Here is an 18,039-nt window from a genome sequence, read left to right as displayed (position 1 = left end):
AGTGGAAGGTGCAAACAAGTAGAATATACCATGTTCATGGACAGGGAGAATTAACATCATTAAAATGTCCATACTACCCAAAGCAATCTATAAATTTAATGCAATCCCTAATACCAACAGCATATTTCACAGAGCTAGAACAAATATTCCAAAAATTTATATGGAATCAAGAAAGACCCTTAATAGCACTCTTCAGAAAGAACAGTTGGAGGGATCACTTTACTGAATATCAAACTATACTATAAAGCCACTGTAATTAAAACAGCCTGGTATTGGTACAACAGACATATAGACCAATGGAGCAGAACAGAGACCCCAGAAATAGACCCACACCATAATGGTCAGTTAATATTTGACAAAGGAGGCAAGGGCATACAATGGAGTAAAGACAGTCTCTTCAATAAATGGTGCTGGGAAAATTGAACAGGTATATGCAAAAATATGAAACTAGATCACCAACTTACTCCATACACAAGAATAAATTTGAAATGGATAAAAGACCTAAATATAAGTCACAAAACCATAAAAACCCTGGAAGAAAATATAGGCAGTAAAGTAACAGAAATCTCATGCAGTGTAATTTTCACTGATACATCTCCTAATGCAAGAGAAACTAAAGAAAAAAAAAATAAACAAATGGGACTACATCAAACTAAAAAGCTTCTGCACAGCAAAAGAAATCAGCCTCAAAATACAAAAAAAAACAAAACACACCCCATGGTATGGGAGAACATATTTGTCAAAGAAGCATCTGATAAGGGGCTAATTTCCAAAGTGTGCAAAGAACTCATACAACACAACAAGAGGAAGACAATCCAATTTAAAAATAGGCAAAGGACCTGAATAGACACTTCACCAAAGAGGACATACAGATGGTCATGAGACATATGAAAAAATGGTCAAGGTCAATAATCATCAGAGATAGGCAAATTAAAATGGCAATGAGATATCACTTCACACCTGTCAGAATGGCTACCGTCAATATATCAACAAATGACAGGTGCTGGCGAGGATGTGGAGAAAGGGGGACCCTGGTATACTGCTGGTGGGAATGCAGGCTGGTGCAGCCACTCTGGAAAACAGTATGGAGGTTCCTCAAAAAATTAAAATTGGAACTGCCTTTTGACCCAGTGATCCCACTTCTAGGAATATATCCTAAGAATCCTGCAACACTAATCAGAAAGAATATATGCACCTCTATGTTCATAGCAGCACAATTTACAATAGCTAAGATCTGAAAACAGTCCAAGTGCCCTTCAGAAGATGAGTGGATAAAAAAGCTGTGGGACATTTATACCATGGAATACTATTACTAAGCAAAAGAGGCCAGGCAGAGAAAGACAAATATCGCATGATCTCACTTATACGTGGAATCTAAAGAAGTTAATAAACTGATGAACAAAATAGATTCAGTGACATGGAAGCATGGATCAGACTGATGAATCTCAGAGGGCAGGTGGAGTTGGGTGGGTGGAGGTGGGGGTGGGGAGAGATTAACCAAAGAATTCATATATGCATAACCCATGGACACAGACAAGGGTGTGGTGAAGGTCTGGGGAGGGGAGTAGTGTGGGGTGGAGGGCATCAATGGGGAAAAAAGGGGATATCTGTAATATTTTTAACAATAAAACATAAATAAATAAAAACAATTTTTTAAAAAACAATGCAACCTTACCATTTGTGACAGCATGGATGGACCTAGATGGTATTATACTAAGTGAAATAAGTCAAATACCATATGATTCCACTTATACATGAAATCTAAAGAGCAAAATAAATGAACAAAATAGAAACAGATTCATAGATACAGAGAACAGATTGATGGTTGCCAGAGGCCGGGGGGAGCGGGCTGTGTGAAAAAGGTGAAGGGATTAAGAACTACCAACTGGTGGTCACAAAATAGTCCCATGGATGCAAGGCACAGCATAGGGGATATAATCAATAATATTGTAATAACTATGTACAGTGCTAGGTGGGTACTTGAAATATCAGGGGGAACACTTTGTAAAGTATATGACTGTCTAATCACTATGCTGTACACATGAAACTAATACAAAATAATATTGAGTGTAAACTGTAATTGAAAAATAAATTTTTAGAAAAGCACCCATGTATAGGGAAATTTTGAAAGCCCACATACAGGATGGAACAAAAGTAGGTTTATAGTTGTGAGTATGTTAAACACAGAGTTTTCTTGGATTATTATTTATTAATTGTCGTATTATTTTCCATATGAACAATTGTAAACCTACTTTTGCCCCATCCTGTATATGCCCAAAATAAGACTCATGCTCACAAAAGACCCAAGACTCTAACTGCTATAATTCTTCCCAAGCACAGAAAATGAAAAGCTTCAAAATTCTGACATAAACAAGTATAAATTTGACACATAAGCTCATTTATGACTGTACAAAACAAGAAAACTACAGACCAATCTCACTTATTAACATCAGTGTAAAAATCCTAAATAAGATTTAAGCAAACAGAATAGATCCACATTATGACAATAAAACATAATGACCAAGTAAGATTTAGTCCAGGCACACAACAATAGTTCAATACTAGAAAATTCATTAATATAAGTTACCATTTAAGTAGGCCTAAGGAGAAAATTTATATGATTAAAAGAATTAACATAAGAAATGTTGATATAAAAATACTGAAACAGAATTCAATACCCATCCTGATTTTAAAAAACCACTAAAGTTGACAATTGAAGGTAATTTCCTTAAAATAACCGAAGATAGACAGACAGACAGCTAGATAGATAAGAGAGGGAGGGAGGGAGAGCAGACTGGAATTGAAGGAAGGAAGCATGGAAGGATGTTTTGCATAGGAGCCTTGGGTCATCATGGATAGTGTAATAATGTGATTTAGGGTGGGGGCTGTCCACACCAGAAAGACCAACTATGTGATTTAGGGTGGGGGCTTTGGGTCACACCCCAAGTGGCCGGAGATGGAGAGCATTCATGTGGATAAAGATGTCTATAAAATGAAGCCCTAATAAAATCTCTGGACACCGAGGCACATGTGAACTTCCTTGACTTGCAGAACTCCATGGGTACTATCACAGATCAATGCCAATGAAGTCACACATCCCAACTCCATGGAGAGAGAAAAACGGAAGCTCTGTGTTTAGTAATTTCTTGAACCCTGCCCTATGCACTTATTCCCTTGGTAGATTCCAATCTGTGTCCTCTCCCTGTAACAAGCCATAACCATGAGTATAACAGCTTTCAGTGAGTTCTCTGAGTCCTTTCAGTGATTTATCAAACCTAAGAGTGCTCTTGGGGACCCACAAGCTTGTAGGTAGTGTCAGAAGTGAGAGTGGTCTCTTATGGGGACTGTTTCCTCCATCTTCAGATTTGTCAGACACTTCACAGACAGAATAACACAAAGTCACAAAGATGTAGTAATCCCTATGTTAATATGTAAATTTAATGTAACCCCAATTTTTAAAAAACAAGCTCTTTAATGGTATTAACAAGGTAATACTGAAGGTCATATAAAAAATAAATGTGCAAGAATAGCTAGAAAAACCTGGAAAAGAAAAACTGAGGGAGGGAGTAGCCCTACCAGATACCAGAGCATACTTTGATGCATGCATTCTCTCGAAGCACAGGGTGACAGACCCTCATTCTAATAAATAGTAACAGGACAACTGGAGAGCCATTTGGAAAGGATAAATCATATCCATACCTCATACCACACACAAAAATAAACACCAAATGGATCAGGGGGCTAAATGTAAAAAACTTAAACCCCACAAAGTACTATAAGAAAGCATAAGTGAATTCCTGGGTAACCTGAATAAAGGGAAAGATTTCTAACTGTAAATAAAGGTACAGATGTAATAAAAAAGTTGTAAATACAACTATGGAAATATAAAAACATTTTTGCAAGTCCAAAGACATAAATCCAAAGACAAATGACAAACTAGGGGGAAAACTGTTGCAACACATATCACATATAAAGATTAATATCCTTAATATATGAAGGACTCTTAAAAACCAAGGGGAAAAAAGACCAAATACCTGATAGAAAATTAGAGGAATAAAAAAGACAATTCACAAAAGATATACAAAAATGACTCTTAAATATATGAAATTATTTTCAATTCACTCATAGTAAGAGTGCCAATTCAAACTACAGAAAGATACCATTTTTTACTTAGCAGACTGAAAAAAATTTAAAAGCCTGGCAACATATTGTTAGTGCAGCCATGCAGAAACAGGCACTATCATACATTGCTGGTGGAAGTGGAAACAGTACAACCTCTACAGGAGGGAATTTGGCAATATCTAACAAAACTACAATTGTATTTACCCTTTGATCTAGCAATGCCACTTGTAGGAATCTATATAGAAGATATATCTAAACAAAAAGGAAACAACATATGCACAACATATTCCGTTGCAGCATTATTCTTAATTGCAAAATACTGGAAACAACCAAAATTCTCATGTACATAGGAGAATGGTTGGACAAACTGATACATCCACTAATGGAAAACTAGGCTGCTATAAAAACGAATCATCAGAGAGATGCAAATTAAAACGACAATGAGGTACCACTTCACACCTGCCAGAATGGCTGCAACCATCAATAATTATCAACAAACAACAAGTGCTAGCAAGGATGTGGAGAAAAAGGAACCCAAGTACACTTCTGGTGGGAATGCAGACTAGTGCAGCCACTATGGAAAACAGTGTGGAGTCTCCTCAAAAAATTCAAATTAGAACTGCCATTTGATCCTAAGAAGCCTGAAACACCAATCGGAAAGAATATATGGACCCCTATGTTCACAGCAGTGTTATTTACAATAGCTAAGATCTGGAAACAGCCCAAGTGCCCTTTAGTAGACAAATGGATAACAAAACAGTGGTACATTTACACAGTGGAATACTATGCAGCTGTAAAAAAGAAGGATCTCTTACCCTTTGAGACAGCATGTAGGGACCTGGAGATGATTATGCTAAACAAAATAAGCCAGCCAGAGAAAGACAAATATCACATGATCTCACTCATATGTGGAATCCAATGAACACAATAAACTGATGAATAAAATAGAACCACAGACATGGAAACACAGAACAGGCTGACAAATCTCAGAGGAAAGTGGGGAGGGGGACAGGAAGAGATTAACCAAAGAACTTATATGCATATATGCATTGCCCATGAACACAGATGCTAGGGTCGTAAAGGCTTAGGGAAGAGCAGGAACTGGGTGGTAGGGGGCAAGAAGATAAAAGGGGAAGACATTTGTAATACTCTCAACAATAAAGATAAAAAAAGAATGAGTCAAAGAAATAGAACAAACAATCCTAAAATTTGTATGGAAGCACAAAATACCCTGAATAGCCACTGCAATCCTAAGAAAGAAGAAAAAGCTGGAGGCATCATGCTCCCTAATTTCAAACCATATTACAAAGTTATAGTAATCAAAACAGTGTGGTATTGGCATAAAAATAGATACAAAGATCAATGGAACAGAATAGAGAGCCCAGAAATAAACCCATAATATATATGGTCAATTAATTTATGACAAAGGAGCCAAGCATACAGAATAGGGAAATGACAGTCTCTTCAATAAACGGTGTTGGAGCCCAGCTGGGCGTGGCTCAGCGGTTGAGCATTGACCTAGGATCCAGGAGATCAGGGTTCGATTCCTGGTCAGGGCACATGCCCAGATTGTGGGCTGCAGCCGATCAATGACTCTCTCATCATTGAGGTTTCTATCTCTCCCTCTCCCTCTCCCTTCCTCTCTCTCTAAAAAATCAATAAAAAATAATAAATAAATAAATAAATAAGCGGTGTTGGAAAAACTGGACAGCCACATGCAAAACAATGAATCTAGACTACTATCTTATACTACACATATGAATTAACTCAAAATGGAATAAAGACCTGAATGTAAGACCTGAAACTATAAAACCATTCAAGACAATATAAATCGACCTTGAGGGCATTAAGTAAAATAAGTCAGATAGAAAAAGACAAATACCATATGATCTCACTTATATATGGACTCTAAAAGCAAAAACAAACAAATATACAAACTCACAAATACAAAGAACAGATTGGTGGTTGCCAGAGGCAAAGGTTGGGGGATAGATGAAATGAGTGAAGGTGGTCAAAAGGTATAAACTTCCAATTATAAAAAAATCAAGTCCTGGATTTTAATGTAAAGCATGATGACTATAGTTAACAATACTGTACTGGATATTTGAAAGTTGTTAAGAGAATAAATTTTAAAAGTTCCCATTACAAGAAAAAAATTCTAACTATGTGTGGTGATGGATGTTAACATTTATCGTGGTAATCATTTCACAATATATACAAATATCAAATCATTATGTTGTACACTTGAAACTAATATAACATTATATGTTAATTATATTTCAATTAATAATGAATGAGGACAATATTTGTAAATATACATGGAGCAGCTTCCAGGATATATTGTTAAGGGAATAAAGCAAAGTACGAGAGAGTCTATAAAAACCGTATGCAGTAAATTCTCACTAACATTGTTGATAGGTTCTGTGACTTTAAGAGAAACGACATATAATGAAACAAATTTTACTACAGGCTAACGGATATAAACAAGAGTTAAGTTCCTACAGCATCTCATCAATGTTATAACAAAATGACATTAAACAAAATGGTGTTATTCAAGAACCTGCTATACTACCTTTTGAATAATACAGGAGGGGAAACTTTAAAAATATACATTTATCTGCTTATTTTAAAATAAAACATAAGCACAAATCAGAAACTAACAAGACTGGTTATCTCCAAGGTGGAATAAGAATAGGTAGAAGGTATGGGGACAGGTGAAAATTGTGTGTATGTATTTTTTAATAGTTTATCTCTTCAAAACATGTTAACATTTTACATATAAAAGTAAGAATAAAATTAAATCCACAAAAATGGAAAAAAATAAAATTTAAAACTGAGTATAAAAACAAGAACCTAACCGTATACCAAATAAATAACATAAGCACACTGGATAGGAGAAAAGAAAAAGAAAAATGAATCCAAATAATTTCTAAACAGAGTACTTTGATTACATATCATCAGTATAAAAGACATGCAAACAAATCATATACTGTACTCAGTAGGTTGGTTTTTCACATGTGTGGATACAGGAATTCTGATTCTACTTTCAATGTATTGTAAAACTGAGCAAATGAGTCAATATATTGATGCTAGCAGCCAGTGCTCTCACTCTTGGAAAAGGGAGATACAAATACAGAATGAGAGAAAACTAGGAAGATTCCTAGGATACTGTATGAATTCAAGGTGTGTGTGTATGTATATGTGTGTGAATATATATATATATATACACATAGATACATAGACATATAAATAGTCACATATACAAACACAAAGCTCTGTTCACTGAAAAGGCCTACAAGTAATAACACACCAGTAGTGATGAGCACACCTAACACACAGATTTTGGTTTCAACACATCATTATCCACTAACAGGAACCAGTGCTCCTTGGACAAATGGCTGATTCCAGGCCTGGGTCAGGGAAAGTAAAAGAAGAAGGCTAGAACATCTTATTGCATCAGACAGTAAACAAGTGGTAAAAAAAATTATAGGGATGTGTCAAAAGGACAAAAAAACAAACAAACAAAAAAACAGCTTAAAAGGGCTCCCACTGGCCAACTCAGGGAGAACTAAGCTTCAAAATAAACAATGATGGTAATGGAGTATAATCCACTTAATAAAATAAGAACCCATAAGAACAAAAAATTTTATATTACTGATGTAAGTAATAAATGAAGGAGACGAGGAAGACTCATCTTCTAACCCTATCACCTTGGACATGAGAATTTTGGGAAACAAACATTCAGGCCATAGCAAAGGTCAACAAACAAAAATCAATCATATTTCTATCTACTAGCAATAAATATTGGAAATTGAAATTTAAAAATCAAAACCACTTACAATAGCTTAGAAAAGGAAATGAATGAAACATGTATAGGTCTAACAAAACATGTTGTTATGAACTGAATTGTGCCCCCCTCAATTCATATGTTGAAGCTATAACCCCCAATGTGAACTTATTTGAAGATAGGGCCTGTAAGAAGGTAATTAAGGTTAAATGAGGTCATAAGAGTGGGGCCCTAATCCGATAGGATTGGTGTCCTTAAAAGAAAAGGAAAAGACACCAGAGCTCCTTATCTCTCTCTGCACAAGTACAGAGGAAAGGCCATGTGAGGACATAATGAGAAGGTGGCTATCAACAAGCCAGGAAGAGAGGTCTCACCAGAAACCAACTCTGACAGCACCTTGATCTGGGACTTCTAGTTTCCAGAACTGTGAGAAAATAAATTTCCATAGCATTTTGTTATGGCAGCTCGAGCAGACTAATATACATGTAAAGGATCTGGATGTTGAAAATTACAAAATATTGATGAAATAAATCACAGAAGATCTAAATAAATGGAGACATACCATGTTCACAGATTGGAAGACACAACATAAGATAGATATCAATTCTCCCCAAGTTGATCCACAAGTTTAACTCAATTCCTATCAAAATCCTAGCAAGATAATTTTTAGATATATAACAAGCTTATTCTAAAATTTTTATAGAAAGACAAAGGCAAAGGAACAAGAATAGCCAAACAATTTTGAAAAAGTAGAATCAAGCTAGAGAAATCATACTACTTTAAGACTTAATATAAAGCTGCAGTTAATGAAGACAGTATGGTACTGGCAGAGAAATAGATACACAGATCAATAGAACAGAATATAGTCCAGAAATAGGCCCCACAAATATGGCCAACTGATATTTGACAAAACTATAAAAGCAACTCAATAGAGAAAAATGGTCCTTTCAACAAATGGGGTTAGAACAAATGGAAATCCAAATGCAAAATAATGAATCTTGACTTAACCCTCACACCTTATATAAAAATTAATGCAAAATAGATCATAGGGCTAAATGAAAAATGTAAAACTATAAAACTTATAGAATAGGAAAAATCTTCATGACCTAGGGTTCAGCAAAGAGTTCTTACACATGACACCAAAAGCACATCCATAAACAAAATAATTTCAAGATTTAAAATTCTTGCTCTGTGAACAACATTGTTAACAGAATGAAAACACAAGCCACACACATGGAGAAAATATTTATAAGCCACATATCTGACAAAGCACTTGTATACAGAATATATAAAGAACTCTCAAAACTGAAAAAAGTGAAGGGATTGAGAAGTATACACTGGTAGTTACAAAACGGACATGGGGGTGTAAAGTACAACATAGGAAATATAGTCAATAATATTGTAATAACGATGCATGGTGCCAGGTGGATACTGGAAATATCAGGGGGAACACTCTGTAAAGCAAATGCTTGTCTAATAACTATGTTGTATACCTGAAACTAATATAAAATAATATTGAATGTAAACTGTAATTGAAAAATTTTTTAAACTAGATAATGAGAAAACAATCCAATTTAAAAATAGGCAGAAGACTTGACTGAACAGACACTTCACCAAAGAGGATATACAAAAAGTAAATAAGCATATACAAAGATATTCAACTTCATCAGCCATTAGGAAAATGCAAATTAAAACCATGATAAGATACCACTATGCAGCTAGAATGACTAAAATTTAAAATACTGACAATACCAAGTGCTGACAAAAATGTGAAGCAACTGGAATTCTTATACATTGCTGGTGAAAATGAACAATTCAACCATTCTGGAGAACAATTTGGCAGATTCTTAAAAAGTTAAACATACATTTACTATATGACCCAGCAATCCAATATTTACTGTAGAGAAATGAAAACAGATGTTCACACCAAAACCTGTTATAAATGTTTAAAGCAGCTGCTCCACTAATTGCCAAAAACTGTAAATAATTTAAATGTCTTTCAATAGGAGAAGGGATAAGTAAGCTGTGGTACATCTATAGCACAGAATACCACTCAGCAATAAAAGGGAAAGAACTACTGACACACACACACAACTTGGCTGAATCTCCAGGGAATTATACTATGTGAAAAAATCCAATCTCAAGAGGTCACATACTATATGATTCAATTTATATCATTTTCTTGAAATGACAAAATTCTAGAAATGGAGAATAGATCAATAATTGCTAGGAGTCTAGGAATGGGGTCGGGGGGAAGATGTGGTTATAAAAGGGCAACATAAGGGATCCTTGCATTGATGGAACTATGTCTTGACCATATCAATGTCAATATCTTGTTTGTGACATTGTACTATAGTTTTGTGAGATGTTAACATTGGGAGAAACTGGGCAAAGAATACAAGGGATTTCTTTGTATTATTTTTACAATTGCATATCAATCATTTATCTCAAAAGACAGCTTTTTTTAAAAAAAGGTTACATATCATATGATTCCATTTATATGACATTCTTGAAAAGGTAAAACCATAGCGACACAGAACAGATCTGCCATTGCCTGAGGTTACAGTTGGGTAGCATGAGACAGTTTTTTTGGTGTGATGAAACTACTCTGTACCCTATAGATTAGTTAAACCAGTTTATACATGTGTTAACATTTCTTGAATTGGACAACAACAAAATCAATTTTACTGTACACTAAATTAAAAAATAAAAATTTTTATTGAATTCACTGGGGTGACATTGGTTAATAAAATTATATAGGTTTCAAGTGTACAATTCTATAATACATCATCGGTATACTGTATTGGGTGTTCACCACCCAAAGTCAAGTCGCCTGTCACCATTTATCCCCTATTTACCCTCTTCTACCTCCCCCCACTCCCCTTCCCCTATGGTAATCATCATATTGCTGTATGTGTCTGAGGTTTTTTTTTCTTAATCTCTTCACCTTTTCACCCAGCCCCTCAATCCCTCTCCCCACTGAAAGCTGTGAGTCTGTTCTCTGTATCTATGAATCTGTTTCTATTTTGTTTGTTTAAAAAATTAAAAAAATTAAAGTGAAAGAGAAAAGGTGGTGGGCTATGGGTGTCTGCAGTTGTCTCTTAGCAAAATGAGAATCAAAATTCCAACTGAGAAAATTACTTCTGGAAAAATATGAAAGACAAACACTGCCCTAAGATATTTCATTTCCAAATTACTTTTTTTTTTAATTTTTTTAAACATATCTTTATTGATTTCAGAGAGAGGAAAGGAGGCGGAGAGAGAGAGATAGAAACATCAATGATGAGAGAGTCATTGATTGGCTGCCTAGCCCACAACCCGGGCATGTGCCCTGACCGGGAATCAAACCCTGATCTCCTGGATTCTAGGTCTATGCTCAACCGCTTGAGCCACACCCCGCCGAGCTCCAAATTACATTTTGATATTAGATCTCTACCTCACTGAGGAATGCTGTAGAAATATCTGTAGAAACCAAGGACTGCATTTTCCACCAGGCTTTGGTTGAAGACAATTCCATCATCCACAGGCCAACCCAGCAAAGAAATGCCTTGCCCAGAGAGTGTGGCTCAGTGGTAGAGCGTTGACCCATGAACCCAGAGGTAATGGTTTGCTTGGGTTTGATTCCCCGTTAGGCCCCAGTTGCTGGCTCAATCCTCTGTTGGGGGCCTGCAGGAGGCAACTGATCAATGATTCTCTCTTATCATTGATGTTTCTTTCTCTCTCTCCCTCTCCCTTCTTCTCTCTGAAACCAATAAAAACATTTTTAAAAAATGAAAGAAATGCCTTGAAACGCTGAGGACTTGCTGTTCTCTCCCTATTATGAACCAGGTGAGCCAGGTTACTGGTTACATTTCCTTCCCTATGGCTGCCAAAGGCTCAAAGATAAATTTGCAATTCATCTTTAGTATCTGATACACCCTAAGTCTTCCACATATCTACATTGGCCTTGCTGCTGCCTTTCATTTTCCCTCATCCTAATGCTTATTTACAAATAATTTCCTATTTTATGTCAGAGATTCCTACATCACATCCATGTCAAAACAGGAAGGAACAGACAAGTCTTACCTGGGTTTCCACCATTTCCTGCTCTTCTTGGGAAAAGGCAGATGTGTGAGCTGGAAGAGCAGAGAAGTGTAGAGCATATGAGAGACTACATCAGGCCTCCAGTGCCTAAAATTATCTGCCTAGCTATCCCCTCACACCAGCTAGACATGAGGCCACTCTGTGGAAGTTTGGGGAACCATGCGGTTTTAACAACCACCTGTGTATTCTCCCCTCTGTTCCTCATGTGAACATTTAACACAAAAGGTTTTTTCTATACATACTTATGTACTGACCCAGAAATTGAATTTCTAAGTATTTTCCTTAATGCAATAATGTAACATAATGTCTCTGTAAGTACCTTCATTTCAGCAATGACTTCAACAATGCCAAATTTAAACAATCCTATATGATCCGTAATACGGGACTGATAAGGAAATACAAGAGATGAAACGCTATGTAGCTATTAAAAATAATGTATGGAACTGTATACTTATTACCTGTGTACTTCTTATTGAGGCAACATTGGTTTATCACATTATATAAATTTCAGGTGTGCAACATTATAATTTGACAACTATATAATACATAACATTCACCTGTGTACTTCTCTGAACATATATCTAAAAAAGAAAAGTAGGTTATAAAGCTGCAGGAACCCATTTTAAAACTGTTTAAAAATGCATAGGCCTTATACACGTTAAAAAATGCCTAAGAATAGACATGTAAATCTAGGGACGTAAAATTCGCTTTTCTTTTTCTCTATTTTCTAATCTAGAATTCAAATGTGATACTTAACTGTTAATAGCCAAGAAAACAACTTTTTAAAACATTACCCCAGGACATTAGCCCCATCCTCCCTGAGACACCTCCCCCCCACCCCCCACCCCCCACCCCAACCCCATGCACCCCATGCCTCAGGCTCTGAGCGGACCCTTAGGCAGATGAGTAGTCTCAGATGCCTTCTTCCTTCTTCTCACCTCACTGGGGTCTCACTCTGCCCAGAAGCCAGAAGGAAGCCTTCAGATGCAGATTCACTTCAGCTGGAACATTGGCACCAGGCCCCTACCTCGGAGCTTAGGCGAGGGGAGAGGGGCAGAGGGAAACGGGGCACGCCTAAGGAGGGGCCTAAGGGGTGCTAGGAACCCTTAGCGCAGGTCACTGTGCTGGAAAATGTGTAAAAGTCAACGTTTAATAAGCTCCATTCAACCCTGACTAGCCGCATAACTTCGCCCACCATTGGGCCCAAAGGCACATTCACTGACCTCTCGGTCCTCTATCATTCACCCCACAACCCCCTACTTTAATGACCCTCACAAGCCCCCCTTTACTCGTCTCCCAGAACTCCCCATCACTCAGCCCATCACCCCTAAGCACCCCTCGCCCCCTCAACCTCTCTCTTTCTTTCTCTCTTTTTCTCTCTCCCTCTCTCTGTCTCTCTCGACAACAGATTTTCTGTTTGCTGCAGAGGAGACCGTTACAAGAACTACCCCAAGAAACACTTCCGCTTCGGGACTAACTCGGGTTCGACAGCCTACAGTGCTGCAGGGGCCAAGCGTGCGCACGCTCAGTTGGAGCTTGGAGCCTGTGTCCGCCAATAGTCAACAAGCGCCTCCCTCCCGCCTTCCAAAGCGACGGGGCTGCTGCGCAGGCGCAGAGGAAAGATGGCCGCGCTGGTGACGTCACTCCAAGGGTATGGCTACGCCCACCGCATCTCTTCTCCTGAAGGGTGGCTGCATCGAGCTTGTGTTTACTTTGTTCTGCGGAGGCCGCCATTCCTAAAACTACCAAGACCAATTTTCTTATGGCGGAGACGGGAAGTCCCCAATATGAAAGCTCTAGCAGGCAGGTTTTTGGTGTCTTGAACTTGGAGGGCAGCGTCGGGTTTGCAGGAGTAATAAAACAGTAAGTCAAAGCCGAGTTGCTTGGCGTGCAGAAAGCTGGCTCCATCCAGTGGCTAAGGCCGAGTTGACAGCCAAGCTTTTAAAGGCAAATAAGAAGCTGAAGAATAAATCAACGGAGACCTAACAAACACACACCGAATGGAAGGGAATGTGCTAAGTAGAGGCCGACAAGTTGCTTCCTCTGGATGGGCAGCTACTATCTCCTTTCATGGGCATGACAGTTACACAGTACAAAAGGAACTGGTCACATAAATATCTGAAGCAAAAGAGCTTTCTGATGAAGGGCAAGAATGTGTAAAGCCCTGAAGTAGGACCCAGTTTGGCATCTAGGAGGAACAGAAATAGTGTCATTGTGATAGGGGCACTTATAATGTCCAAAGACTGAGCACCTGAATTAATCTGAAATATAGTTATATTACTTACAAAATTGTAGAACACATATACTTAAGTGATCAGGGATTTAAGTTTCTTTTTTCCTTAAGTTTCTTTCTCCTAGGCCTTTTCATCCGTATACTGCCCTTGATCTTGGATGAAGCAATTAAGGAAGTGACGCAACTGTGAACAATGAGTCAAGATATCATCTTATCAGGACAACCAATACGAATGGTCAGGCTGACCCAACAATGAGTCAAGATATCGCCTCATCAAGACATCGCCAGATGACCAAGAACAAGAGAATGACGTCTGCAGACTTCCAGGACTGCACATAGCTGCATTCCATTCCTAGCCTCAGTTTGCCCCATTTCCCTATATAACCCTATCCCTCAGGTCACTCCTTAAGATAGGTTTTGCATGCTCCATGCTCCCTGTCTCCTTGGTTGGCTGGCCTTCTCAATAAACATCTTATGTAATTCAACCCTGCTTCCATTGAATTGGTCACAGCTACAGGCAGCCGGAACCCCACCGGGGTTTCCCAGTAAGAATTGTATTAGGAGTGTAGGAGTTGTGGGCAAAGGAGAGGTAAGTGGGGACGAGATGCAGTAGGGCCGCCTCTGCCAGGAACAGAGCTCATGTTTCATTCTGGATATAATGGGAAGCCAAAAGAGGGATCAGATTTTTTAAAAGACCAGTCTGAAATGATCTAGCAGTTTTTAAATTCTTTTTTTTTTAATGTATCTTAATCATTGAAAATATTACAGATATCTCCTTTTCTCCCCCCTCCATTTACCCCCTCCACTCCGCCTCCCTCCCCAGGACTTCACTGCAATTATGTATATATGCATATAAGTTCCTTGTTAATCTCGTCTCATTCCCCCCTTCCCTCTGAAATACCTCAAGTCTGTTACATGTTTCAATGTCTCTAAGTCAGTTTTGTTCAGTTTATTTTGCTCATTAGATTCTACATATGAGTGAGATCATGTGATACTTGTCTTTCTCTGACTGGCTTATTTCACTTAGCATAATACTCTCCAGGTCCCTCCATACTGTCTCAAAGGGTAAGAGATCCTTCTTTTTTACAGCTGCATAGTACTCCATTCTATAAATGTACCACAGCTTTTTTATCCACACATCTACTGATGGGCACTTGGGCTGTTTCCAGATCTTAGCTATTGTAAGTAATGCTGCTATGAGCATAAGGGTGCATATATTCTTTCTGATTGGTGTTTTAGGATTGTTAGGATATATTCCTAGAAGTGGGATTACTGGGTCAAATGGCAGTTCCATTTTTAATTTTTTGAGGAAACTCTGTACTATTTCCCATAGAGGTTGTACCAGTCTGGATTCTCACCAACTGTACAAGGGTTCCTTTTTCTGCATATCCTCACCAGCACTTGATGTTTATTGATTTATTGATGATTGCCATTCTGCAGGTGTGAGATGGTACCTCATTGTCATTTTAATTGGTAGCTTTCTGATGATTAGGGATGCTGAGCATTTTTTCATGTGTCTCTTGGCTATTTGTATGTCCTCTTTGGAGAAGTGTCTATTCAGGTCTTCTGCACATTTTTTAATCAGCTTGTTTATATTCCTTTTGTTGAGTTATATGAGTATTTTATATATTTTGGAAATTAACCCCTTATCAGATGTATTATTGGCAAATATGTTCTGCCATGTAGTGGGTTCCCTTTTCATTTTGATGCTGCTTTCTGTGCAGAAGCTTTTTAGTTTGATATAATCCTGTTTGTTTATTTTTTCCTTTGTTTCTCTTGCCCTAGGTGATGTATCTGTGAAAATTCTGCTATGTGAGATGTCTGATATTTTGCTGCCTACATTTTCTTCTAGAATTTTTATGATTTCATGACTTACATTTAAGTCTTTTATCCATTTTGAGTTTATTCTTGTCTATGGTGTCAGTTGGTGGTCTAGCTTCATTTTTTTTGCATGTACCTGTCCAATTTTCTCAACACCATTTATTGAATAAACTGTCTTTACTCCATTGTATGTTCTTGCCTCCATCATCAAATATTAACTGATCATAATGGCTTGGGTAGATTTCCTGGTTCTCTGTTCTGTTCCATTGATCTATATGCCTGTTCTTCTACCAGAACCAGGCTGTTTTGATTACAGTGACTTTGTAGTATAACTTGATATCTGGTATTGTGATCCCTCCAACTTGTTCTTCTTCCTCAAGATTGCTGCAACTATTTGGGATCTTTTTTGGTTAGATATAAATTTTTGGAGTGTTTTTTCTAGATCTGTGAAATACGCCATTAGTATTTTAATAGGTATTGATTGCATTGAATCTATAGATTGCTTTGGGAAGTATGGACATTTTAATGGTGTTGATTCTGCAAATCCACGAACATGGTATATATTCTTCTACTTGTTTGTATCTTCTATCTCATTTTTCAACATCCTGTAGTTTTCACAATAGAGGTCTTTTGCGTCCTTGGTTAAGTTTATTCCCAAGTATCTTAATTTTTTCATTGCAATGGTAAATGGAATTGTTTTTTCAGTTTCTATTTCTGAGAGATCATTATTGGTATATAAAAATGTCATCCATTTCTGGGTATTAATTTTGTATCCTGTTACCTTGCCAAATTCATTTATTAAATCTAGTAGTTTTTTGGTGGAGCCTTTAGGATTTTCTGTGTACAATATCATGTCATCTGTGAATAATGACAGTTTTACTTCCTCCTTTCCAATTTGGATGCGTTTTATTGTTTCTTCCTGTCTGATTGCTCTGGCTAAGACTTCCAGTACTTTGTTGAATAAGAGTGGTGAAAGCAGACATCCCTGTCTTGTTCCTGTTCTTAGGGGGAATGGTTTTAGTTTTTCCCCATTGAGTATGATGTTGGCTGTAGGTTTGTCATATGTGGCCTTTAGTATGTTGTGGTATGTTCCCTCTATTCCCACTTTGCTGAGAGTTTTTATCAAAAATGGGTGTTGGATTTTGTGGAATGCTTTTTCTATGTCTATTGATAAGATTATGTGATTTTTTTTGTCTTTCAATCTGTATATGTGATGTATCACATTTATTGATTTGCGAATACTGTACCAGCCTTGCATCCCTGGAATAAATCCGACTTTGTCATGGTGTATGATCTTATTAATAGGTTGCTGGATCCGATTTATTAATATTTTATTGAGGATTTTATCATCTATGTTCATCAGGGATATTGGCCTGTAATACCTTTTTTGTAGTGTCTTTATCTCGTTTTGGGATTAGGATAATGCTGGCCTCATAAAAAGAGCTTGGAAGTCTTCCTTTCTCTCAGATTTTTTTTGAAATAGTTTGAGGAGAATAGGTGTTAGTTCTTTGAATATTTGGTAAAACTCCCCTGTGAAGCTGTTGGGTCAGGGCTTTTGTGTGCTGGGAGTTTTGTAATTACTGCTTCAATTTCATCAGTTGTTATTGTTCTATTTCGTTTTTCTCATTCTTCCTGATTCCATTTTGGAACATTGTAGCTTCCTAGGAATTTGTCCATTTCTTCCAGGTTGTCCACTTTGTTGGCATATAGCTGCTCATAGTGTTTTCTTATAATCCTTTGTATTTCTGTGGCATCAGTTGTTACTTTACCTATTTTGTTTCTGATTTTATTTATTTGGGTCCTCTCTCTTTATTTCTTCATGAGTCTGGCTAAAGATTCATCAATCTTGTTTATCTTTTCAAAGAACCAGCTCTTAGATTCATTGATCTTTTGTATTATTTTTTTAGTCTCTATGTCTTTTATTCTGCTCTGATCTTTATTATCTCCTTCCTTCTACTTACTCTGGGCCTTTCTTGTTGTTCTCTTTTTTAAA

The 18,039-nt window shown here is 37.2% G+C and overlaps 1 protein-coding gene across 2 annotated transcripts in view; it reads right to left on the bottom strand.

The window, feature by feature from the left end:
• The window catches only part of ZNF182 (zinc finger protein 182), a 34,982-nt gene extending 22,181 nt beyond the window's left edge, over positions 1–12,801 (bottom strand). The window contains exons 1-2 of one of the 2 annotated variants that reach the window (XM_016218401.2): positions 12,550–12,801; positions 11,975–12,024 (exon numbers count right to left, since the gene is read on the bottom strand). In XM_016218401.2, coding sequence (XP_016073887.1) covers positions 11,975–12,024; positions 12,550–12,613 — 114 coding nt within the window. In that variant the 5' untranslated portion in view covers positions 12,614–12,801. Of the gene's footprint in view, positions 1–11,974; positions 12,025–12,549 lie in introns of those variants that run through there. The other variant, XM_016218400.2, reaches the window with a different exon arrangement.
• Between the last annotated feature and the right edge of the window lie 5,238 nt (positions 12,802–18,039).

This window comes from Miniopterus natalensis, chromosome X (assembly GCF_054644295.1).
Source record: "Miniopterus natalensis isolate mMinNat1 chromosome X, mMinNat1.hap1, whole genome shotgun sequence".
Lineage (NCBI taxonomy): Eukaryota > Metazoa > Chordata > Mammalia > Chiroptera > Miniopteridae > Miniopterus > Miniopterus natalensis.
The sequence above is the reverse complement of the archived record's forward strand: the minus strand, read 5'-3'. Positions and strand labels throughout refer to the sequence as shown.